Source organism: Mesoplodon mirus, assembly GCF_964341445.2.
Source record: "Mesoplodon mirus genome assembly, chromosome: 14".
Taxonomy (NCBI): domain Eukaryota; kingdom Metazoa; phylum Chordata; class Mammalia; order Artiodactyla; family Ziphiidae; genus Mesoplodon; species Mesoplodon mirus.
In genome coordinates, this window is record NC_138990.1 from 85,134,318 (window position 1) to 85,159,684 (window position 25,367).

Below are 25,367 nucleotides of genomic sequence, written 5' to 3' on the forward strand. Positions count from 1 at the left end.
CCCCGTCCTGGGGGAGTCTCCAGGCCCACGAGGGTGCCAGACACACATGGAGGAAACAAGCAACGTACTCACAAATGTAGTTTGAGAGCAGCTTGCTAATGAGGGTGTGGCTGATACACCACGAAAACCATGTCGGAATCTCCTCAGCCTTAAATGCCAGAGTTAGGTCAGGAAGGGAAACCCGCTGGGTGACAAAACACATGAAACCCACTGGCGGGGTGGGTCGGGGAGGCAGGAGGGCCCTGTGTATTGGGAGCAGGCACCGAGGTGAGCAGACACAGCGCTCTGGTGAATCCCGGAGTTTCCTTCAGGTGGTCTGAAGATGCTGCCGACAACCCCTGCCTCAGCTCAGGGCCACATCTTACCCTCTGCCGGCTGCTGGGTGTCGTCTGAGGGCAACGCACATGAAGTGCGTTGGGGGCAGTGTGGGGGGGCTGGTCCAGGGTTTGGTCCTGCTAAGCTCTGTGTTGGAGAGCGGTGGCCCAGGAGGGAGGCAGCAAGCAACGGCGCTGAGCATGGCAGGGTGGGTGAAGGCCCTGGGAGCTTGGCCCTATAACCTGTAGGAGGATCTGATGGGGCTGTCCTCTGTCTCTGACTGTCCTGGTGTCCTGGTTTCCTGGGCCCTCTTAGCCTGGGGGCCACACAGGACCTTGCAGAATTCTGTGATATTGTCGACAGAATGGCGACAGGGGTGACGGAGGTTATCTGCTCCAGGGCAGCATGCTTTGATGGACACATGACTGACTGGCAGTGGCCTTGTGATAGGACGTATGCATGGTGGTGCTGGGGCTGAGGGCCCGAGGGACGGGGCTGTCGGATGGAGCACCTTGATGTGGAGGGCCTTAAAGAGGGTCCTACTGAGGGCTGTGGGCCAAAGTCATGGTCTAGGAGAACAGGGAGCTCACATACATCCCACAGAAAGAAAATCTCAGCTCTGGTTATGTCTGGAGAAGGGGACAGGCTATGAGATATGATGTCCCGGGAAGAATGGGAGAGGTCCTGACCCTGAGTGGGGCCCACAGACATGCCCCCTTTCCTTTAGATCTCAGTAGAGCTAGAGACCTCCAGTATTAACCAGCTCTGGTCCTGAAGCAGTGGACCCTGGAGCCTGCCCCCTGCTGGCGAGATCTATTCTAGATCCTGGGTTTCAGATCCTCAGAAGCTGCCAGGGATGTTCCTGTTGTTTCTTGATGACCATGTAAAAGGTGGAGCTGGCTCTGTCTTGGAGGTCTGTTCACAGGCCTGGAGCCACTGGCATGTTGCCAAGCCTTCAGGAGGTTTGTGGGGGGCGCTCTCAGTGTGGAGGGACCTGATGCTCATGAAACTCCGGGGGTGGGGTGGGGGCAGGGGTTACCTGGGTGGTCTTGGGATTCAGGGGCTGCTGTTCCTTCCTGAGCCTCCACGCTAATGGCACCCAAGCCACGGCATGGAGCAGTTACACTCCCAGGGCTCCACTTCTGCACAGAGCCCATAGATGACGTACCGGAAGCCCCCAGGTGGTGAGGGCCGGGGGCTGGACAAGGTGAGCCCCAAGAAACAGGAAGTGGTATTCTTCAAAGGAATCTGGTCCCAGGGTCAGAGGACCTCAGCCACCAAGTGTTATGGGGCTTTATTTGTCTCTGCTGGGTGAGATTCCTGTGGTTATAGCAGAAGCAGATTTCTCAGATTTTTGGTTTTTTTTTTCGCGGTACGCGGGCCTCTCACTGTTGTGGCCTCTCGCGTTGCGGAGCACAGGCTCCGGATGCGCAGGCTCAGCGGCCATGGCTCACGGGCCCAGCCGCTCTGCGGCATGTGGGATCTTCCCGGACCGGGGCACGCACCCATGTCTCCTGCATCGGCAGGCGGACTCTCAACCACTGCACCACGAGGGAAGCCCTTTTTTAAAAAATTTATTTATTTATTTATTTATTTATGGCTGCATTGGGTTTTCGTTGCTGCATGCGGGCTTTTCTCTAGTTGCGGTGAGTGGGGGCTACTCTTTTGTTGTGGTGCGCGGGCTTCTCATGGCGGTGGCTTTTCTTGTTGGGGAGCATGGGCTCTAGGCACACGGGCGTCAGTAGTTATGGCACGCGGGCTCAGTAGTTGTGGCTCGTGGGCTCTAGAGCGCGGGCTCAGTAGTTGTGGCACACGGGCTTAGTTGCTCTACAGCATGTGGGATCTTCCCGGACCAGGGCTTGAACCCGTGTCCCCTGCATCGGCAGGCGGACTCTCAACCACTGCGCCACCAGGGAAGCCCTCAGATTTTTAAAACCTTCTATTTTAAAATAATTTAAGATTCAGCAAAAAGCTGCAAGAGTAGTTGAAAGAATATTTTGTCCTAAACCATTTGATTCTATCTCCTGGCTCCTCACCCTGAATTTAGTGTGTATTTTCTCGGATTAAGGACTTTCTCCTACATAATAACCACAATGAAACCTTCAAAATGAGGAAACTAACACAGCTGTGGTTTGCTGGTACTGGACACAGCACTACCATCGAACCCAGAGACCCTCATTCAAGTTTCATCGGTTTTATCAACAGTGCCCTTTATAACAAAAGGATCCAATTAAGGATCATATGTTGTGTTAGTTGTTTTGTCTCTTTAGTCTCCTTTCCTATGGGAGAATTCTTCAGTCTGACTTTTATAACCTTGTGACCTTGACACTTTGCAGAGTACAGGCCAGTTGTCCTGTAGATCGTCCCCCGTTTGGGTTAGCCTCATGGTTCCTTGTGATTAGATTTAGGTCATTAATCTTTAGCAGGAATAGAGCACAGTGATGCTGTGCTGCCCCCACTGTGTCCTAGGGTGGCACGACTTTGACTTGTTTCATTCCTGTGTGATTAACCTGGATCATTTGATTAACTGGCATTTGCTAGGTTTCTCCACCAAACACGAATCCATTCCCTTTTCTAATGAGTAAGAATGGGGGGAGGGGTAGGTATTTTGTGACTCTGTAAATACTTTGTTCCGTATCCAATTTTTACCCAGCAGGTCTGACACCCATTATTACTTCTTGGTTGGATATCGTTTTGATGGTTGCTAAATGGTGATATCTTAAATCAATTATTATTTTTTTCTGCGTTAATCATCTGGCATTCCACTGTAAGGAAAAGTGTCCTCCTGTTGTATTTATTCATTTATTTCTATATGGATTCACGTATTCCTATTTTATTCAATGGTTTAGTCTATTCCCGTCATTATTTATTTTCATGTTCAAGTTGTACCAGATTTGCCCTGTGGGAACCCTTGAAAGCAGGCTTCTTTGTCCTTTTGACATTTTTTTTTTCTCATTTTCTGAGTACTTCCTTGTTTTCTGGCACAAAAAGGTGTTCCAGGGTCATCTTCTACCTTCCCTGGCCTAACCCTGGAATTAGTTACTGCTCCGAAGAGCCCAAATTGCCTTTTGATGAAGTGAAGGAAAATACAGCTTCCCAGGCCCACCTCAGACCTGGTGTCTCAGGGAGATGGGCGTGGCTGTGAGCCGGTCTAGGTATCTGGGGCCGCCTGAGAGGCTGTTGTCCGCATTACTAGAGCTTAGGGTGCGGGGCGCGCTGGCTGCTCAAGTGGCGACACCTGGTGGTGGTTCATGAACCTTCATGGCTGTTAGGACAATGCCTTGGATCTGGGACTTAAAGGGTCTGCTTGACTTCCCGGGCCTCCTCCTAGGTCTCCTGGGATGGCGAGCTGGCTCCAGCCTCCTTCCTCGGTGTTCTGAGCACCCGCCCATTCCACCCCCCCACCCCACCCCCTCTCCGATCCTGCCCTCCCTTAGACCGGCTGCCCAAGCCCAGGCTCCACCCTAAAGGGTTCAAGCTGCAGAGCTTGAAAGGGTACATTCAGGACCTTGAGCTCCTTCCATCTCAGGACCAGGATTCGTTCCAGGAGTTTCCGGACATCCCTAATATTACTCAACAGAGACAGATGTCTAGTGAATTATGCCGAGTCGCTCAGAAGATGCATCATTAACAGTTATGTTTATAAAGCGTTTATCAAAATTTGGGGAAATGCTTACTGTCTAATATTAAGTAAAAGACAAGCATTTGCTGTACAGCAGACCTGTACATTATTCATTTAAAAAGACTGGAGAGAATTATATCAAAATGTGAATAGTGGTGGAATTATGGCAATTTGTTTTCTTTTACATTTTTCTTTAAGGTTTTTGTAATTCCCAAACTTTCTTACTTTGGAGTTTTTATTACTTTGATCGATTAAAAGGCTGCCCCAGGACATCTGCTGGACCTGTTGTATCAGGGAAGGCTCGGCCAGGCCTCCATGGCCTGGGAGCAGTAAGACTAGAGAGCGCCATGGCTGTACCTTTTCTTCAGGTCCGGGTGCCCCTTTGAAGGGTGCCGGTCTCCTGGTAGGCTCAGGTGGGGTGGGAGCACAAGGCAGCCTTTCCCTGTCCATGTGAGTGGTGTGATGGGTCACTCTCCTCTCACTGGTCAAAGCCGGAGCATCTGGGGGTGAGATGGGAGACAGGGGTGCTTCTGGGAGGGAAGAGGGCTCAGAAAGGTGAGCAGCACCCTGAGACCCTCTCAGTGCTAGCTGGGGCCTGAGCAGAGCAAGGCCAAGCTGTCGGTAGATAGACAAGGGAGGACCCTTGGCTGAGCAAAGTGGCCAAGGGGGCTTTTTCCAGAAGATGGGCCTATGCTGAGAGTTGAAAAATCCTGCAGATGAGGTTTGATCGCTGATTCTTTTATAGAAGCTTACTAGGCATTCTATTAACTAATTTAATCCTCATTTGACCCTATGCAGAAAGTGCTATTGCCATTGCTACCCCCATTTTACAGACGAGAAAACTGAGGCACAGAGAGTTTACAGATCTTGCCAAAGTCAAACAGCTTCTGAGTGGTGGAATTGACTCCAGATTCAGTGCTCTTAACCACCTGACTGTGCTGATGGGGCCACAGCCTCCTGCAAACCAGACTCCATTTTTTGTGGAGGGATGAAAGGAATAGGAAGGATGCTGGAGGGCGGTGGTTGGAGGCCAACACACTAACCTGCTGCCCTCTCTCCCCCATCTCTTCCAGGCCTCACTGGTCCTGCAGGTGTCCTACACGCCTCTCCCTGGAACCGTGCACACGTTCCCACCTTCGATGCCTCTGGAACCCTCCCCGACTCTGCCTGACATGGATATGGTGGCTGGTGAGAAACCCACCCTCACCCTGGCAGGGCCCTGGGGGGAGAAGCCTAGCAGTGGCACCCAAGTCTGAGAAGGGGGTGCCTTCCTCATATTGGGGGCTGCCCAGGCCTGGAGAAGGGAGACCGTGGGTGGGTGGGGAGTCTTGAGAGCTGACTTCTGTCTTGCAAAACAAAGGGGCAGGAGGCGGGCTCCTCTAGGTGCCGCTAGGATTAGTGGGAGGATGCCTTCCTAGCACCAGCTGTTCAAAAGGGGACTGTGCCAGGGCTGGGCACCCTGCCCTCTGCAGCTCCACAGGGGTGGGAGTTTTAGAGGTAGGCCTGTGCTGAGATGGGGTCCATCCTAGGTGATGCCTGAGGCCCCACCCACTCCCCAGAGCTGGATGCCTCCCTGCCCTGGCACTCCGTAGGCCTTTAGCAATGACATGTGACCAAAGAGCTGGATTTTCCCTGAAAGAGCCCTGGGCTGAAGTCAGGGGACCTGAGTTCCAGTCTTGCCTTTGACACCAAGTAGCTGTGTGAATTTGGGCCAGTCACTCCCTCTCTGGTCCTACAGTTTATTATTTGTGAAGTGAGGAGACTGAATTGTCTAGGTCTCAAGGTTGCCTCAGTTCTTTTTACTTATCTCTCCTGGCTTTGTGAAGTGAGGACCCAGCCCAGGGTGGCTGGCTTGCTGGTGCTGGGCCTGGGCGTGACAATCCAGCCTGCTGGGGTGAACAGGAAGCCACATAGGTGGGCCAGGTGGGGTCTTGCCCGTGAGAAAGATTCTCTCATGATGAAGGGAGCTAGAGGCAAACCCAGCATGACACCCGGCAGCCCGTCTCAGGTGTGCCCCGAGCCTGTCCTGCGGCCCATGTAGGGTTCCTGGTGAGGCAGGCAGGGCAGGGCCCCTCTTGTTGGACTGGGCACTGTCTGAGCTCAGAGGTGGGGAGATCCTTCTGGACTGGGGTTGAGGGGGAAAGCAGGGGGTGCTCCTGGTGACCGAGGGTGGGGAGGCTGAGGGCCCCGAACGTTCTGGGGCCACTTTTGAGGTGAATCTGACAGAGTTGGGTTCCAGCCACTCGGGGAAGGCTCCTAGCGGTGACCAGTTCCCAGTCCTTCGCAGAAGGTGGTGAGAGGGACAGTTGGACAGATACGGCGCCTGTTTCGGAGCTTTGTGCCAGGCCAGGGCAGGCAGGGAGAGCAGGGTTGGGGGGGCGCCTAGCTTGGCTTCCCTCACCAGCTCCCTCCTCCCCTTCTGGGGCTGTGCCCTGCCCGTGTGCCAGGTGGGGGACAGAGCCGGGCTGAGACTTGGTCCCTGCTCAGTGACAGCACCGTGGACACAAGATACTCTGGAAAGAAGTGGCTGGCCCCCACGGGTGAGACGCGGGCCGGGCTGTCCCGATCCTACCACCTGTAACCGGCTCGCTTGCTGCCATCGTCAGCTCCCCAGAGTGGGACACGGTGGCCAGAAGGGCTCATCCTGCAGGATGAGGTGGGGAGGGCTAGGGCCATTCTGTCTCCTCCTGTCGACTCACTGGACTGACCACCCTCAAGTGTCAGCTGTTGGAAGCTCTTCTTCTTCTCCCTCATCCATCCTGGCTGAGTGGTGGGGAAAGAAAGGGGAAGGGGATTTGGGTGCTGAGCTCTTGGGTCCTCCATCGGGTCTCTGATGGAGGATCCTCCCAGGGGGCCAGAGGAACCCAGCCTCATCAGCACCCTCTCCTCCAGACACAGGAGGAGAGGAGGATACTGAGGACCAGGGGCTCACAGGAGACGAGGCCGAGCCATTCCTGGACCAGAGCGGGGCTCCGGGCCCAGGGGCCCCCATCACCCCAAAGAAGCCACCTTCCCATCCTCCCCCCTACCAACCCGGGGGAAGAAGGAAGAGAAGCACGCCCGCACCCAGAAAGCCGCTGTCGGACAAATCGCAGGACTTCCAGGTGACTGCAGTCTCCTCCTTCAGTCTGCAGCAGCCGCTGATGCCAGTGCAAAACTTGTCTGTCCAGCCGTGGAGAAGGTCCTAAGGGCTCTCCTAGGTGGGAGTCTGGTTCCCCTGGGTCCTGGGCAAATGCTAGATATGGAGTCCATGGCTGGGGGCCTCTAGAAAAAGCCTCTGCCCAGCCCATGGTTTTGCTCTTAAAAAAAAAAAAAGGAAGAAAAAGGGTCACTGCAGAGTCAGCATCACTACACTGTTACCTGTTTTCCCCAGCCAGAGTTGCCCTAGCCAGCCGGTGCTGTGCTGTTCAATGTGTGGTCCTTGGACGAGCAGCATGGGTGTCACCTGGAAGCATGTTAGAAAGGCGGGATCTTGGGCCTATCCCAGACCCACTGAATCAGAATCTGCACTTGAACAAGATTCCCAAGTCTGAGAAGCTTTGCCTATCCTTTTTTCTCCCTCTATCCATTTCCCCTGTTTATAGCCGTGATTTTTCTGAAGGTCATGTGCAATTTGTGTTTGTTCAGGTTTTTCACAGAATAAAACTATGAATATTAACCCTTTGACATTTTTTAATCCAAAAATCTATCCCATTTAATTTGCCTTTTTTTCTTTTTAAATTTTTATTTATTTATTTTTTGACTGCACCATGTGGCACGTGGGATCTTAGTTCCCCGACCAGGGGTCAAACCTGGGTTCCTTGCAGTGGAAGTGCAGCGTCTTAACCACTGGACCCCCAGGGAAGTCCCTAATTTGCCTTTTAATTTGGGTCCTTTGCTTGTTCTTTTTCTTTTCTACAGAATTTTCCATTTTGATGTAATTGCATTTAGTGATATTTAACTATTCAGGACTACTATTAAAGTTAAAAACAGGAAACTTAAATTTTTTGTGTGTGTGTGTGTGGTACGTGGGCCTCTCACTGTTGCGGCCTCTCCCGTTGCGGAGCACAGGCTCTGGACACGCAGGCTCAGCGGCCATGGCTCACGGGCCCAGCCGCTCCGTGGCACGTGGGATCTTCCCAGACCAGGGCACGAACCCGTGTCCCCTGAATTGGCAGGCGGACTCTCAACCACTGCGCCACCAGGGAAGCCCAGGAAACTTAAATATTTATTTATTAAATGAAATAAATTGTAAAAATATGCTTCAGTTCTAAATTGTGGTAATTTCAGCAAAAGTTCTAGTTCTAACCACTATGTTTGCCTGAGAGACAAAATTCTAACTTATTTTTATTATTATTCACAAGACATGTTATTGTTTTTCTCCTTAGAAAATTAATACTTTTTTTTGGTAGAAAATTTGGAAAATACTGTACAGTGAAGAGAATAAAAATCACTCACCCCCTTCCCATTGCCATTGATAGTATATTCTATAGTATCTTATTTTTAAAAGAGTTGATTAATAAAGAAATAACTGCTGGTTAGAAATTAAAACCAGTAAACATTGAATTTTTTCATGAAAGCTTTAATACTTTAAAATGTATTATTTTAAAATATTTTGCCTAAATTTGGAAGCACACATGTTCCTGAAACCTTCATTTACTGAAAGTTCAATGAAGAAAGCTCTTATTTCTCAGAATATCAGACATTCTGTCTTGCACCTTATACTACATAAGAATAAAGTGGGGTTATATCACTATGTAACTTTGACCTCTGAGGGGATTGTCAGTGAGGAATATTCAAGCCACACAGAAACATCAGCTTCAAGGGGTCTGAGGTGGGGCTGCGCATGAACTGAACGGGGGTGGGATCCTCAGCCCAGCCCTGGGATTTACCGCTGGCAGCTTACTTGGGGGAGCCTGGCAGTTCTTATGTGGAACCATGGGATTTTATAGATGCAAGGGACCTTGGTGGGAAGATATTGTTCTTACAGTGTTCTTCCTAATTCCTTTTTAATACTCGTCCCAAGAGGCCAGCTGTGAGGGTGGTCCCTGAGATTCCTGACTCTCGGGCGGGGGGTGGGTGCCTGATGACCTCTCCCTTTTCTTGCTCATGCCCCCTCCTGGCTTTCAGATCAGGGTCCAGGTGATCGAGGGACGCCAGCTGCCGGGAGTGAACATCAAGCCTGTGGTCAAGGTCACTGCAGCTGGGCAGACCAAGCGGACGCGGATCCACAAGGGAAATAGCCCCCTCTTCAACGAGGTGGGAGACCCTGGGTCAGAGCTAGGACCTTGGTGGGAGCACACAGCAGATGCCTGGCAGTTCATTCAGTTTTTGCCTATGGTGCTAGCGTTGGGTGGAGAGCTGTGTCAGTTCCTGAGTAGGTTATCTGAGGAACTGGAGAGAGGGTTCCTGCTCTCACTCCTGCCTTGGGTTCCCCCAGCTTCACATCCCCATCATCCCGTGGGGCCGGCCACCCACCCTGTCCCTGAGGTGACAGCCTCCGTGAGGTCAAATCCCCAGAGCTCGGTGCTGGGCTGAGCCCACTGCTCACTTGTTGTATGGACCAGACCTGGAGGCTGGGCGGTGGCTGTCCCCTCCCGCCCAGGCTCAGCGGGCCTTCATCTGTCCCCCTTTCACCCTGAATCAACAGACTCTTTTCTTCAATGTGTTTGACTCTCCCGCGGAGCTGTTCGACGAACCCATCTTTATCACGGTACGTGGCAGCCCCCGAAGGCCCTCTGTGGGCTCAGCGTGCATGTGTGAGTGTGCGTGAGTGTGTGTGGGTGAGGCACCCACCCCCCACCCGAGCCTGGATGATGGGTAGCAGCTCACAGCCTCGCCCCCGTGGTCACAGGGTTGCCTTCTGAGCTCGGATGCAAGCGGCAGCCCAGTGCGGAGTCCCTGCTGTTCAGGGTCAGGTGCCTTAAGCCAGGGTCCTGAACTAATTCTTGCAGTGGATCTTTGATTTTCATCTTATTTTGTTTGTCTATATGCCTGCTTCTGACAAGATTTTCTTTCTCTGGACCTCAGCTCTTTTTTTCCCCCTTTCCTTTGAAAGGCGGTATAGTTTAGCAGTTAAAAGTGTGGGCTCTTGAGCCAAACTGTCTGGATTCTAGTCCTGCCTATACCGTGTAGGGGTTGTGTGATTCTGTACAAATGATCTCTCTGTGCCTCTATTTCTTCATCTGTAGAATGGGGATAATAATAGTACCCACTCATGGGGTTCTTGTGAGGGTTAAACATTGCTTGGAACAATCTCTGGGATAGAGCAAGTGCTATTGGAGTGTGGGCTGTTATTTTTTAGGAGGGAAGAGGCGTTGGGTTGGTCCCTGCCTGGGTCAACCTTTGCTAGTGAATGAGAGTTTGAATTTGTCTTTCCTTCCAGGTGGTGGACTCCTGTTCCCTCCGGACAGATGCTCTCATTGGGGAGTTCCGGGTAATGGTTTATTTTCTTTGAAAGCAATCAGTTCTTGTTTATCCATGTTAATGGAAGCTCTGTGGATGATGGGCAGGGTTGGTGCTCCAGAGATCCTGTCTGTCTTGGTCTGTGTTGGGGAAAATGTAATGAAAAAACAAAACAAGATCTTCTCCTAACCCAGAAATCCTCTCCACAAAGGTAGTAGAGAAAGAAAGCACTTTTGCTATTGAATAAACATTAAACCAGAATATGATGCTATCACGGACCATCAGCTAAGAGATGGCAAAGACAGAAAGTAATCTTGTATAGAGCCAAGCAGACACAACCCTTTCCATATATGTTCTCAAGATAAACAATAACTAAACAATAACTAGTGCTCGAGTTAGCGGCCTGGATAGTACCCTCAGTCACACATAGTTCATCCTAAATTTACCTAGTAATTGCGGTGACCATCTGTGTTTGCTAATTGACTTTATCCACAAGAAAAGACAGAAAGCAAGCTCACATTTTTATGATGGGGGGTAGATTTACAATTGGGTTAAGGTAGGCCCTTCCCTTTCCTAGAGATGGGAGAGCCTGGAGAAAGGCACTCCTGGATCATAAAGCTGACGAAAGGCTTATTTGGTTTCTAAAAAGGTACATTTCAAAGAGATAGAGAAAGTACTTACATTAAGTTTTCTGATGAAAATGTTCCGACAAAAAGAGAGGAGAGGGAAATCTCTCCCCTTGTTTCCAACAGGGAGGATTCAGCTTCTTTTTTAAATTCGCATTTGTCCTTACATCTTGGAAAGACAGCGTGGGACCTGAGTTTAGGCAGCCCTCCTCCTAATTCTGACAATCTCGGGCCAGCGTGACCCCCGCGCTCTGTGCCCTGGGCCCACCTGGGTTGGGAGCGGGGTCCAAATGTGGAGTCTGTGGGGATGGGGTGGAGTGGGGTGGGGGGCAGTGGAGGGAGCAGGGGAGGCTGCCCCCTCATTTGTCGCAGACATGCAGAAGTGAACAGTCCACTGCAGAGGACCTTGAACCAACGGCACAGGATTTAACAGATTACATAGTGTAAAGGCAACTAGTAATGGAGGCCTTCACGAATGGTGTTTTAATGTCATTCTTTTTTTTTTTTTTTTTTTGCGGTACGCGGGCCTCTCACTGTTGTGGCCTCTCCCGTTGCAGAGCACAGGCTCCAGACGCGCAGGCTCAGTGGCCATGGCTCATGGGCCCAGCCGCTCCGCGGCATGTGGGATCTTCCCAGACCGGGGCACGAACCCGTGTCCCCTGCATTGGCAGGCAGACTCTCAACCACTGCGCCACCAGGGAAGCCCTTAATGTCATTCTTACTGATTTTCTCATTTTGAATCCATAAGCATTTATCAAATGGAAAGAAAAGGCACAGGTTTATTTGACCCTCCTCTTGCTATCCAAATAAAATATGGCCCCTTCTCCAAGAAGTAGTCACCAGATAGAAAACGGAGTCTGTTTTTCTGGAGAAGCAGTTTCTTTAAAAGAATGGGCTTGTGCTGGAGTCATTCTGTAACACTTTTGTTACAGGATCTTATGTTTTGAGTCTGTAATATTGTTATAAGAACCCAAGGGTTAGGTTAAAAACATATTCTTTTTTCTAATTATAAAAGTAATCCATGATTTAAAAAAACTTTGTAGTTTTTTTTTTTTTGGTCGGGGTACGTGGGCCTCTCACTGTTGTGGCCTCTCCCGTTGCGGAGCACAGGCTCCAGACGCGCAGGCTCAGCGGCCATGGCTCACGGGCCCAGCCGCTCCGTGGCATGTGGGATCTTCCCGGACCGGGGCACGAACCCGTGTCCCCTGCATCGGCAGGCGGACTCTCAACCACTACGCCACCAGGGAAGCCCCTATAGTTTTTGAGAGCAATTTTAGGTTCATAGCAAGACTGAGTGGAAAGTACAGTTCCCACATACCCCCTCCCCTAGCACATGCATAACCTCTCCTGCCATCAACACCTGACTAATCAGTGATTTTTTAAATAGAAAATTATAAAATATAGGAAAGAATAAAAATAAAAAAAAAATCACCGAAATCTGCCACCCAGAGGTAGTACAGTTACCATTCAGTGTGTTTCCTTTGCTCTGTCTTTTGTATGCATAGATATACTTTACCAAACTTCGATCAAAATGTATTCCACTTTCTTTCCATGTGATATCAGAAGATGAACATTTCCCCATGTCTCCAAATGTTCTTCAGAACATGATTTTTAATGGGTTGGTATCATGCATCATACTTTATTTAATACTCTGGGGACAAGAGTGTGATGTGCGCCTCCTTCTGTTTGATTTCAGATGGACGTGGGCAGCATCTACCGAGAGCCCCGTGAGTCACCCTCTCCTCCCCTTGGGCAGGTCCTTGCATTTGGGTTCTGGAGGCTGCATGGGGGCACCCATTTGGGATGCTCATCTTTCCTTCTAGGGGATTTTAGAATTAGAGGTGGGGTTTGATCTTGGAGGTGAGGCTGGAGGAATGAAGAGAGGACAGGCTTTCATCTTCCGGGTGAAACAGGCCCCCAGGAAGATTGAACCCTCACGGGGGTCTCAGCTGGCCCAGCTGGAGGGCTAAATCTGGAAGGCCCAAGCAAGGGTTGCTGGGGACTGGGGTGCCTCCAGACGGGATGGGTCATTTGGATGCCAAGTCTAGGATTTCTCTACACCCTGGTCTCTGCTGTGGTCTGGTCACTTCCTGAAGGGGAGGAAAATGGCTGGGGGTCTGGCTTTGACAGCCTCTGATAGGGGTTTCTGTTAACATTTCTGACTTGGACCCAAATGAACACTCAAGGTACATTTTATTCTAGAATTTGAGTCCTTCCCCCATGTCTGGGTAGACGAGTCCTTCATCTCATCCAATGGAGTCCACCTGGGGCTCCCGGAGGTGGTTGCAGACTCGTGTCCTTCCAATTCTGGGATCACCAAGGGTGTTGTCTCTCTTAGGACATGCTTATCTCAGGAAGTGGCTGCTGCTTTCGGACCTGGATGATTTCTCTGCTGGGGCCAGAGGCTACCTGAAAGTGAGCCTTTGTGTGCTGGGGCCTGGAGACGAAGCCCCCGTGAGTACATTTCCTCGTCCCCCTCACAGCACCTCCGCCTGGCCTTGGAGGCACCAAATGAAGAAACAAAAAAACAACTTTAGTTTTTCTGATTTAAAAGAATACATGGCAATTATGAGAAATGTACAACATGTGGAAAAGCATAAATAAAAAGTGAATCACTCATAATTCTACCCATCAGAGAGAACCGTCATTAATACCTTCTTGCATATTCTCCCAGAAGGGTATACATGTGTATTTTTCTTTTTTTTTTTTGGTGCAAAAGTGAGATCACTCACTCTGTAATGTATTGTAGTCTGAATTTTATCACCTAAGAATATATCATTATCATCTTTATGGTCAGTAAGTAAAGTTATAAGTTGGAGGTGGTAAGAATGAGAAAGGCTTTCAGAGTTGGGGAAGTATCAGCATCTCTATGTCTGGGGAGAGGAAAGAAGGTTTGGAACAGTTGTTGAGGAACAAGGGGTTAATTAGATACAGACAGAAGGATTTCTTTTTTTATTTTAAAAAAATTTAAAAAATATTTGTTTATTTATTTAATTATGTATTTATTCATTTATATTGGTAACTGTAAGTTTGTTTTCTGTGTCTGTGAGTCTATTTCTGTTTTGTAAATGAGTTCATTTGTATCATTTTCTTTTATATTCCACATATAAGTGGTATCACATTACATTCATCTTTTTCGGTCTGACTTACTTCACTTAGTATGATAATCTCTGGGTCCATCCATGTTGCTGCAAATGGCATTATTTCATTCTTTTTTGATGGTTGAGTAATATTCCAGTGTGTGTGTGTGTGTGTGTGTGTGTGTATGTATGCACACACACCACAAGACAGAAGGATTTCTGAGCAGATACAAGGGCAGACACTCTGGGCTGGAGGCTTTATGGGAGAGTGACCTCATAATACTCAGTGGCCTGGAAGCAGAAGAGGGGTAAGATGGAGGTACTGTCAGGTGTGGACAAGGCAGGTGTGGTGGAGGCACAGGACTGAGGTAGCTGATGAGCCTGGCAGGGAGGATGCAAGAAGGCTGGGCATAGAGCTGATGAGGAGGACAAATGAGAGGGAAGGGCTAGGGAACACACACTTATTGAGTGCCTGCTGTGTGCCAAGCTCTGTGTTGGGTGCCTCACTCAGTGTGAGGGGGGTTGGAGGAGGTGGATAGGTTGAAGGCTGTCTTTAGAGAAGGGTCTCAAGGTCAAGGTTTTCCTAAAGGATTTGTTCTGAGTGGCTGGAGGTTTGAGATATGGCCATCTCTCTAGCAGCTACAGGGGAGGGGGATTAAGATGCTGGTGGAGGACAAGGGACTGTGTTGGTGAATAACTTGTCCACGTGGATGTTGATTATCTCATGGGAGAACTGGAAATCAAATATGCAAAAGTGGAGGCAGATACTGAGATCATCAAGGCAGGGTGAGCCAGGAGGAGTGGGAGAGCCAGGAGGGGGGAAGGCAGGTCTCCAGGAGGGCTGGGGAGGTGGAATCCCCAGGGAAAGCCACATGTGATCATGGAGGCAGAGGGCAAGTTCCATGAGGCTCTCAAGGACGACGATCTGGCTGCTCACGAGAGCTCAAGAAGCCGCTGTGCAAAGGGTTAGGGGAAGGAGAACCCCGGGTGCCGTGCAGGGGCCAATGGAGCTCAGGTGGACCAGCCCCACCCAAGGGCACCTCCCCTGATCTCTCATCCCGTGTCCCTCTGTAGCCCAGACAGACATTGTGCCTTCCTGCTCCTTTTCCTTCTACGTGGACTCTCTGAATCTATTACCCTTTCCTAAGACACTCTTTCCTCCTCTTCCCATTGATCAGACACTTGTTCTTCCCAGATGAAACCACTTTTCTTGAGACCAACTCAGAGGGAAGCCCCTGTTTTCTGCTTCAGCTCTTTGTGGCTTTCAGGATGGGAGGAGTGGCCATCTTTTTGTTTCCCACAGTAGCTTCTCAACTTCAGCATTGCCTTCTTCTTTTTTTAAAAATTAATTTTATTGGAGTATAGTTGATTTACAATGTTGTGTTAGTTTCTGCTGTGCAGCAAAGTGAATCAGTTATAAATATACATATATCTACTCTTTTTTAGATTCTATTCCCGCATAGGTCATTACAGAGTATTGAGTAGATTTCCCTGTGCTATACAGTGGGTTATTAGTTATCTATGTTATATATAGCAGTGTGTTTATGTCAAACCCAATCTCCCAATTTATACACCCCCACCTTGGTAACCTAAGTTTGTTTTCGACATCTGTGACTCTATTTCTGTTTTGTAAATAGGTTCATTTGTACGATTTTTAAAGATTTCACATATAAGCGATATCATATGATATTTGTCTTTCTCTGTCTGACTTACTTCACTCAGTATAACAATCTCTAAGTCCATCCATGTTGCTGCAGATGGCATTATTTCGTTCTTTTTTATGGCTGAGTAATATTCCATTGTATATATGTACCACATCTTCTTTATCCATTCCTCTGTTGATGGACATTTAGGTTGCTTCCATGTCCCGGCTATTGTAAATAGAGCTGCCATGAACATTGGGGTGCATGTATCCTTTCGAATTATGGTTTTCTCTGGATATATGCCCAGGAGTGGGATTTCTGGATCATATGGTAGCTCTATTTTTAGTTTTTTAAGGAACCTCCATACTGTTCTCCATAGTGCCTGCACCAGTTTACATTCCCACCAGCAGTATAGGAGGGTTCCCTTTTCTCCACACCCTCTCTGGCATTTATTGCTTGTAGATTGCCTTCTTCTCTGAAGCCTGCCTCACTGGTTATTCCCCCTGGACTTCTGGGCTGTTACCTACCCCTGGCACAGGCAGAGCTGTTGCAGGAGGGTCTTTGCTGGCAGATTCCCATCTTTGCCATTGTTCTGAGGTCTGACCTGTCCTTGCTGATGAGCCATCAACGTCTGATCTTACTTCCTTGCAGACCCTGAGCTTGGAAATTGCTCTCCCTACCAGTTTCTTCCTGCCTCTTTCCCTCCCTCACCCTCAGTGAATGGCAGTTCTTCCTCACTGAGGTTACAGCCCTGACCCCTCTCAGTTTCCCAGCCCATCAACTCCCTCCTGCAGCCTGGCCCCCATCCCCGATCCTCACTCTCACTCTGTGCTCACTAGCTTCTGGGCTCTGCTCCCACACCTCGTGTCCCCCACCCTCCCCACGACACGCTGTCCGCACCACTCCTTGGTCAGCTTTGGTGGCAAAAGTCACCTGGAGTTGCTGTCAATGTCTTCCTTTACTTGGGTGAGGTTTACTCCTTATCCCATCCTCCACAGTGGCTGTTTCCAAAATTTCTGCTCAGGACTTCCCTGGCTGTCCAGTGGTTGGGACTCTGCGCTTTCACTGCCAGGGGCACGGGTTCGATCCCTGGTCAGGGAAACTAAGATCCTGCAAGCCTCGTGGCACAGCCAAAAAAACTTAAAACAATACAAAACAAAACAGCTTCCTGGTCTGAAGCTCCAGCCTCGGTCCCCCTTAGAGAGACAGAGCTGCACAGGGGGAGTGATGTGAGTGCTTGAAGCTCCCTGGGCGTCAGCGTGCCTCCCATCTTCCTTCATCTTCCCTCCCTTCCCCACTCCCCATCTCCTTTGCATGTGCTCATGCCCTCCATACCACCCCCGTCTTGTTCTTCCTGTCTCTTCTCTGGCTCCTGCCCTCTGGTCTGTGCCAGACTCCAGATTTCCCGATCTCAAAACACCCTTGCCTTCACCATTTCTCCCCACCCCTCCCCTCCAAGCTGCTTTCATCTTCCTTTCAGCCATCACCAAGTTCTTGAGAGTACCCTGTGTCCCTCTTCTCCAGTCCTTTGCCAGCTGCTCACTCCTTCACCTCTTCAGCATGCTTCCCACCACCTCCTTCCCTGAACCACTGGCCTAAGGGTCATCCATTGCGAAGTCCCAGGAGCTCTTCTTTCATTACTCCGCTCTGTTGCTCCACAGCATTTGATTCTGGAGCCCATGTCTTGTTTGAAACTCTCTTCTCCCTTGGCATCTGTGACTCCCCTCATTCTTTTCCTTTTTTTTTTTTTTGGAATGGATCCTTCAAATTCAGTGGTTTGATAAAATTATGCTGCCTGCATCTTTGCTGTGCCTTTGACATGACATTCAAGGCCCGTGAACATCTGGCCTCAGTCTGATTTTGCACTGCATCTATCTGTCTATGGAGGAGCCTGTCTCCGTCTACCTGAGGCTCCTAAATTGCTCATCTCCAGCCTGCATCTTCAGAGCTCCAGACGCTCAGTTTCAGTTGCCTGTACCAAAGCACATGAACATGTCCCTTAGACCCCTTTAACTTCACATATAGAAACCCAGTATCATTCGCTGCCCACTCCTCATACCTGATTCCCATCCTGTGTTAGGTGACATCTTGGGAAATGGCACTCATCATCCACTTAGTTCCCCAGGCCAGAGCGTCTTTCCTCATCCTTCAGTCCCGCATCTGTCAGTCCACACGCACACAGTTGGCCAGTCTTGTTGGCATGACAACCTCAGTGCATGCGTCTCCTCTCTCTCATCCCAAGACCAGAGTTCAAGGTCAGGCTCCCGTCATATCTTACCTGGGCCTCTATGTGAATGAAGATGTAGGTTCAGCTGCTGTAACTCCAATTAACCCCACATCACCACCAAAACCATCTTCTTTAAACTCAGGTACAATCATGTGAATCTCCTCTTAAAAAACTGCCAGAGACCCACCCTGCCTCCCAATTACTTTCAGGATGAAGTCCAGAATCCTTAGCATGACATTCAAGGCCCATGAACATTTGGCCTCAGGCTGATTTTGCAGTGCCACTTGCCGGGACGTACTTCCACGGACTCCGTACGGTGGCCACACCAGACAATGTGACCCTTTTCAGAATGCACTTCCATCCTTCTCCCTGCCTTTTCACCTGATGGGATGCCTCCTCTGCCTACCAAAAACCACTTTGTTCTTCAAGACCCAATTCAGATGCCTCTTCCTCCATGAAGCCTGCCTTGCCTTCCAGGGAAACTGATTGGTTTTTCCTTTCGGTCACCACCCCATGTTTTGTTAGTTCAGTTAATGTGTCCATCTTTGTCACTGAGACTCAGTTCCTTGAGGTCAGCAACAGTATAATAGATATGAGCTGTTTTATCTCCCCTCTTGCCTAGTACAGGTCTTGTGCACAGCAGGTGTTCAGTCAGTGCTTGTTGTCTGAGGGAATGAGCAGTGTTAAGGACGACTGAAAGCAGAGGAGATGCTCATTTTCCTCAGACGTGAGCTGAGGAAAATCAGTGCAGAACTAATTCCTTCACAAGCACTTGTGTGACATGAGGCATTCTGGGATGGAGGATTTTGCTGCAAAGATTCCGAAGCAGGTTTCTACCTGTGGACTGAGTGAGGATGGTCCAGGCAGCTTTCCAAGGACTGGGCTGCTGGGCATGGCCCAATGCCACCTCTCTCCTATCCTCCTGCCACCCCCCTGCCCAAGTGCAGCACGTGGATCTTTTGTTCCTCAAACTGCCAAGTTAGCCCTCGCTCTGCATGAGTTGCTGCCCCTGCCTGGATCCCATCATCCAGGTCTCCAAGCTGCCACATCACCAACACTATTCCCGCCCTCCCCTCAATATAGTTACAAGCCCCCTTGCTCTGTTCTTTCTAAACCCACTGGTTCTGCATCCAGCCTATGTTAACCCTCATCTAGCTTCTCTGTAAAGTGGGGTATCCTAGGGCCTTGCACCCCACAGCATTGGCATCGTCTGGGCATTTGTTAAAATACAGAGTCTTGGGCTCCACCCCAGACCTGTTGAACCAGAATGTGCATTTTAGTTGGAAGGTATAGCAGTGGTCTAGAAGTCACTGATTCTCCAGTTTCTAATGTATAGCCACATTGGAGACCCACTGCTCATGGGGGTTGCTGTCAGGATTAAATGAGAGAGTGTATACAATCAGTAAATATTATTTTTATTATTACTGTTCTAATCATAATACTCAGCACATGCTATTACATTCATTTGCTTAAAGGTCTGCTTTCCCTGTGAAAGGTGAGCACCACGGGGGTAGGACCTCTGTCCACCTTGTTCACTGAGGCAGCCCTCGCCCCTCAGCGTGATGCTGACACTTAGTAGTCACTCAATAGATACTTGTTGGGTGAATGAACAGACGTTATTGAAGACAGTGGCTGGCCTAGACCTCTGTCACCTCTGTGCTACTTTTTGATGGGTGGAATGGGAAGGAGACTGTAGTTCTTGAGTGCCTGCCGGTGTGCCACGTGCATTTACACGTTATTGAAGTTGATCCTCCCACAGCCCGGGAGGTCAGTGTCATTGTCTCCACTGTCCAGATGAGGAAGCAGAGTCTCAGGGTAAGGAACCTGTCAGAGATCACAGGCTAGGAAGTGGCAGGGCGAGATCTACCTTTCTTCAAGATGCACCATTTATTTATTTATAAACATGACCTGAGTGGTGCATTTTTGGATTGAGGAATGCTTTTTTTAAAAAAATTTTATTTATTTATTTAGTTGCAACCAGGTCTTAGTTGCAGCAGGTGGGCTCCTTACTTGCGGCACATGGGCTTCCTAGTTGCGACAGTTGGTCTCCTTAGTTGTGGCTTACCAGCTCCTTAGTTGTGGCATGTGAACTCTTAGTTGCAGCATGCACGTGGGATCTAGTTCTCTGGCTGGGGATCGAACCCAGGCCCCCTGCATTGGGAGCGCAGCAGGGTCTTATCCACTGCGCCACCAGGGAAGTCCCGAGATGCACCATTTTAAGTGTGTTGGTTGAGCTCTCAGAAAAGGAAGGGAAAACACTGTGCTCGAAGGCACATTAAGGAATCATATTTGGTTGTGTTGTAGCTGGAGAGAAAAGACCCCTCTGAAGACAAGGAGGACATTGAAGGCAACCTGCTCAGGCCGACCGGCGTGGCCCTCCGCGGAGCACACTTCTGCCTGAAGGTCTTCAGGGCCGAGGATTTACCGCAGAGTGAGTCTGGTGCCCTCGTTGGGTGACTGTGAGGGGGAACACTGGGCTGGGCTGCCTCAGCTCCCTGGGGGAAGGAGATGGAGGGGCTGGTCCCCTGCTGCCTCTCTGCCTCCCCTTGGCCTTGCTTCCTCACCCCGAGGGTCTCCTAGATCCGTGTCAGCCCAGGTCTCCCTCTGCTCTGCCATCTGGTGAAGGCTCACACCCTCTCTAGGTTTCCCAAGGCTTTTTACTGTTCTTAACAGAAAAACAGTCAGAATTAATGAGAAGTAATACTGATGCTGGTGCAAGAAATGCAAGAGATGCAAGAAATCTTGAGAGTACTAGCTGCCCCTGGGCTCCGTTTCAGCATCCACTAGGCCTTGTCTGGCTCTTTGGCCACTCCATGCACCCATTTTCTTGGCTGTCACTTGGGAGTCAGCACCATTTCAACTCTTTGTTCTGCGCTCACGGCTGGATCCCACTGATTTTCTTTCTCTCCTCTAGGAAACCCCAGCCTGAAAATTGGCAGACCCTGGGCTGGGGAAGCAGATGCTGAAATGTTAGAAGGGCTCAGTGTTTCCACTTAGTGGAGACACATGGGTGTCTAGTTTGCCTGGGGCTGTCCTGGCTTTAGCACCAAAAGTCCCACATCCCAGAAAGTCCTCATTCCCTGGTAAACTGGGACAGTGGGTCACCCTAGCTGTGGCCATGTCCTCATCATCCCAGGAAGGCCATTGTGGCCACTGCCTGATTTCTCACAGTGACTAACCCTGTACTAGCCCTACCCTGTGTGCTCAATAAATGTGGGAGAATTATGCTGAATATTCTAAAGCTGTGGGTGTCAACCCAGGCTGCAGTTAAATCATCCTGGGAGATTTAAGGAAGTGCAGCTGCCTGGGCCCTTCCTCCAGTGTTTCAGATTGACTTGGTTTGGGGTGGGGCTTACACACTGGTAGTTTAAAAATGCTCCCTGGTAGTTCTCTTGCTGCGGGCTATAAGCCACTATTTTGGAGCATGCATTAGCAGAATTAAGCCAGGCGCTGTCCATAGCAGAGTTCACGAGAACAAGTAGTGGGGGACTACTTGGGTCCCTGTTTACGAGTTTTCCATGAATCTAATTGCTTGAGGGTTTCTGCTTTGACTAATGACACCAATAAATGGGTTCCTTCTGCACAAGTTTAATTGAACCAAAATCATGGGGTAAGCCTTTAAATAAGTAATGGGCATTAAAATACAGGCTTAGAACATTCTGTGTTTGTTGGTTGAAACTATGCAGAAGTGAGGCTGGTGAGCTTCCAAAGGGGGCTGGGGAAATAGAAATGTTTGCTTTGCTCAAGGTAAAGGGGATTGTGTTGAATTCTCTGAAATGTTGTTTAAATATAAATAAAAGAAAAATAGATGGGTAAATAGAACATAAACATTTGCTAATTGCTATCTGTTGTATTCATGTAGACATTGGCTAGCATACAATTGTTAACTGTCCCCTCCTCTCATTTTCTCATTCATATACATATGTACATTTATACATAACATATACACATACATACATACACACATCTATCATCTGTAAATACATATGTAAAAAATATGGCTAATTCAGTAAAATATTGGTTTGAAGCAGCATAGATTAAATATTTTTTTTTAAACAGAATTGACTTATTGGTTACCCTCAGGAAAATCACTGTGCTAATGTATATAAAGGAAAATGTCAAACAGGCGCCAGTAATGAGATATTATTATAACAACTTCCAGTCTTTTTTTTTTTTAATTAATTTATTTTTGGCTGCATTGGGTCTTCGTTGCTGCGAGCAGGTTTTCTCTAGTTGTGATGAGCGGGGGCTACTCTTTTTCTTTTCTTTTTTTTTTTAACATCTTTATTGGAGTATAATTGCTTTACAATGGTGTGTTAGTTTCTGCTTTATAACAAAGTGAATCAGCTATACATACACATATATCCCCATATCTCCTCCCTCTTGCTTCTCCCTCCCACCCTCCCTATCCCACCCCTCTAGGTGGTCACAAAGCACCAAGCTGATCTCCCTGTGCTATGCGGCTGCTTCCCACTAGCTATCTATTTTACGTTTGGTAGTGTATATATGTCCATGCCACTCTCTCACTTCGTCCCAGCTTACCCTTCCCCCTCCCCATGTCCTCAAGTCCATTCTCTGTGTCTTCAGTCCTGTCCTGCCCCTAGGTTCGTCAGAACCATGTTTTTTTTTTAGATTCCGTATATATGTGTTAGCATACAACATTTGTTTCTCTTTCTGACTTCACTCTGTATGAAAGTCTCTAGGTCCATCCACCTCACTAAAAATAACTCAATTTCGTTTCTTTCTATGGCTGGGTAATATTTCATTGTATATATGTGCCACATCTTCTTTATCCATTCATCTGTTGATGGACGACACTTAACATTGCTTCCATGTCCTGGCTATTGTAAGTAGGCTTCAATGAACATAATGGTACATGACTCTTTTTGAATTATGGTTTTCTCAGGGTATATGCCCAGTAGTGGGATTGCTATTCCCACTATAGCGTGGTAGTTCTATTTTTAGTTTTTTAAGGAACCTCCATACTGTTCTCCATAGTGGCTGTATCAGTTTACATTCCCACCAACAGTGCAAGAGGGTTCCCTTTTCTCCACACCCTCTCCAGCATTTATTATTTGTAGATTTTTTTGATGATGGCCATTCTGACTGGTGTGAGGTGATACCTCATTTTAGTTTTTTAAAAAAGTTTATTTATTTATTTTATTTGATTTATTTATGGCTGCATTGGGTCTTCGTTGCTCCACGTGGGCTTTCCTCTAGTTGCGGCGAGTAGGGGCTACTCTTCGTTGTGGTGTGCAGGCTTATTGCTGTGGCTTCTTTTGTTGTGGAGCATGGGCTCTAGGTGCACGGGCTTCAGTAGCTGTGGCACGCAGGCTCAGTAGTTGTGGCTCATGGGCTCTAGAGCGCAGGCTCAGTAGCTGTGGTGCACGGGCTTAGCTGCTCCGTGGCATGTGGGATCTTCCTGGACCAGGGATCAAACCCATGTCCCCTGCATTGGCAGGTGAATTCTCAACCACTGTGCCACCAGGGAAGTCCCCAACTTCCAGTCTTTTTCTGGATTATTTACTGCTCTTAGCGATGTAGATTTCTAATCAGTCAATCAATCGGACCTGTTCTGAAAGCCTTTGAGAACGGGGCAGGGGACTGAACCAGCTGTTTGGAGCTGGGCAAGGAAGCAGCGCAGTGCCCTCAGGAGCTGCTATTCTGAGATGGTCTTTCCTCCCAGGAGCCCTGGGCTGAGGGGTCATGGCGTCTCTCTCAGGGAGTCCCAGGACTGCAGGGAGACAGGTGGGAAGTGGGGGTTTTGAAGATGGGAGAGTGGGTGGGCAGTGATCAGTATGTCTTTCTCCTCAGTGGACGATGCCGTAATGGACAACGTGAAGCAGATCTTTGGCTTTGAGAGTAACAAGAAGAACTTGGTGGATCCCTTCATGGAAGTCAGCTTTGCGGGGAAAATGGTAAGGGGCAAGTAAACAAGAGGATCTGTGGGAGGGTGACGACTGGGTGTCCCTGTGGATGGGCACTGGATGTGCAGGACAGAGTGAGGCACACACAGTGCCCCCCATCAGAGGCATGTGCACACCGGGCATGGGGGGCTGAGACACGCAGGCCCAGCTCTCTGGGGCTGCCATGCACACGCACGAGGACAGGTCTGCTCAGGTGTGTGAGACAGACACATAGGTGTGGAGGGACACGGAGAGGACATGTGGACAGTGGGTAGATAGAGGAATATTTGGGAGAAAATTAAGTAATAGTCAGGAAACCAGATGTGAAGGCACAATGGTAGGGAAACTTAAAAACAATGCAGTGAAAACATAATGATTAGTTTTAGAAAGTTGTGGCGGGAGTTGGGCAGACTCCTTTCGGCCACACTGGTGGGGGCCCTAGGGATCATGTGCCTCTCTTCCTTCCTTCCCAGAGGCAGGGCTGTTGCTCCAGTCCCTCTTGATTTCTGCCTGGGCCCCTCCCTCCATCCCATCTTAGGGGTGGCTTTGCCCACTTTCCAGGCTCTCCCTCGAAGCCTCAGCCACTCCCAGGGTTCAGCCATCACCTCTCCACAGAGGAATCCACAGCTCTGTTTAACTCTGACCCCTCTCTTCAGACACAGACCTCCCCATGCCTCTTCAAGTCTCTATATTCTGCCCCTCCAGCCCTTTAAAGGAGTCATCTGCTGCCCCAAACCGCCCCACTTCCAGAAGCCGCCATCCTAATCAGGTACCACCATCAAAGGCAGAAAATGTGGGCCTGCCTTGATTCGTCCCAATTTTTTTTTTTTTTTTTTTTGCGGTACGTGGGCCTCTCACTGTTGTGGCCTCTCCTGTTGCGGAGCACAGGCTCCGGACGCACAGGCTCAGCGGCCATGGCCCACGGGCCCAGCCGCTCCGCGGCATGTGGGATCTTCCCGGACCGGGGCACGAACCCACGTCCCCCGCATCGGCAGGCGGACTCTCAACCACTGCACCACCAGGGAAGCCCCGTCCCACTTTTTTTGACCTCCCGACATCAAACTTGCCACCCCTAGCTCTTGCCTTCAAAAATCCCAAGGCCCTTTCCTGTCTCTATGCCCCTAGTCACTGTCATCTCTCCCCAGGACAACACAGCAGCCTTGGGTCCATTCTCTTGTCCAGGTTCTCCCCATAGAAATCCACCAGCATATTTAGTGTAAAACACAGTCCTGTCTGTAAAAGGAAGTTCAAACCGCATAACCTGGTTGACCAGGTCTCACCCAGCCGAACTTTCTCGCCTCATCTCCATGGCCCATATTAGCTTGTACAGTCTTTGCGAGAATGCGGAACATCTCGCCCCCTCCTGGGCGGACGCAGCTCTGCAACCCGCTTGGAGCGGCGCCGAACTGAGCGGGTTTCAGCCCCACTGTCTCGCTCGGGGGGTGCGGGTGGGGGGCGTGCGGTTACAAACCGCATAGCCCGCACGTCGCCCGTGCATCCTCTCGTCTGCCCTGCGGTCACGCCTCTAGCTTTTGCCCGGGCCTGTGCACTCCGGGGTCCTTCC

The 25,367-nt window shown here is 49.5% G+C and overlaps 1 protein-coding gene across 23 annotated transcripts in view; it reads left to right on the forward strand.

Moving 5' to 3' along the window:
* The window catches only part of DYSF (dysferlin), a 230,073-nt gene that overhangs the window by 52,946 nt on the left and 151,760 nt on the right, over nt 1-25,367 (forward strand). For 14 of the 23 annotated variants that reach the window (XM_082642728.1, XM_082642730.1, XM_082642736.1 and 11 more), the window contains 10 exons: nt 5,011-5,125; nt 6,385-6,477; nt 6,830-7,041; nt 9,047-9,175; nt 9,567-9,629; nt 10,302-10,352; nt 12,644-12,674; nt 13,286-13,401; nt 20,202-20,328; nt 23,712-23,815. In XM_082642728.1, the coding sequence (XP_082498854.1) occupies nt 5,011-5,125; nt 6,385-6,477; nt 6,830-7,041; nt 9,047-9,175; nt 9,567-9,629; nt 10,302-10,352; nt 12,644-12,674; nt 13,286-13,401; nt 20,202-20,328; nt 23,712-23,815 (1,041 nt within the window). The remainder of the gene's footprint in view (nt 1-5,010; nt 5,126-6,384; nt 6,478-6,829; nt 7,042-9,046; nt 9,176-9,566; nt 9,630-10,301; nt 10,353-12,643; nt 12,675-13,285; nt 13,402-20,201; nt 20,329-23,711; nt 23,816-25,367) is intronic. The other 9 variants (XM_082642720.1, XM_082642732.1, XM_082642726.1 and 6 more) reach the window with 1 other exon arrangement.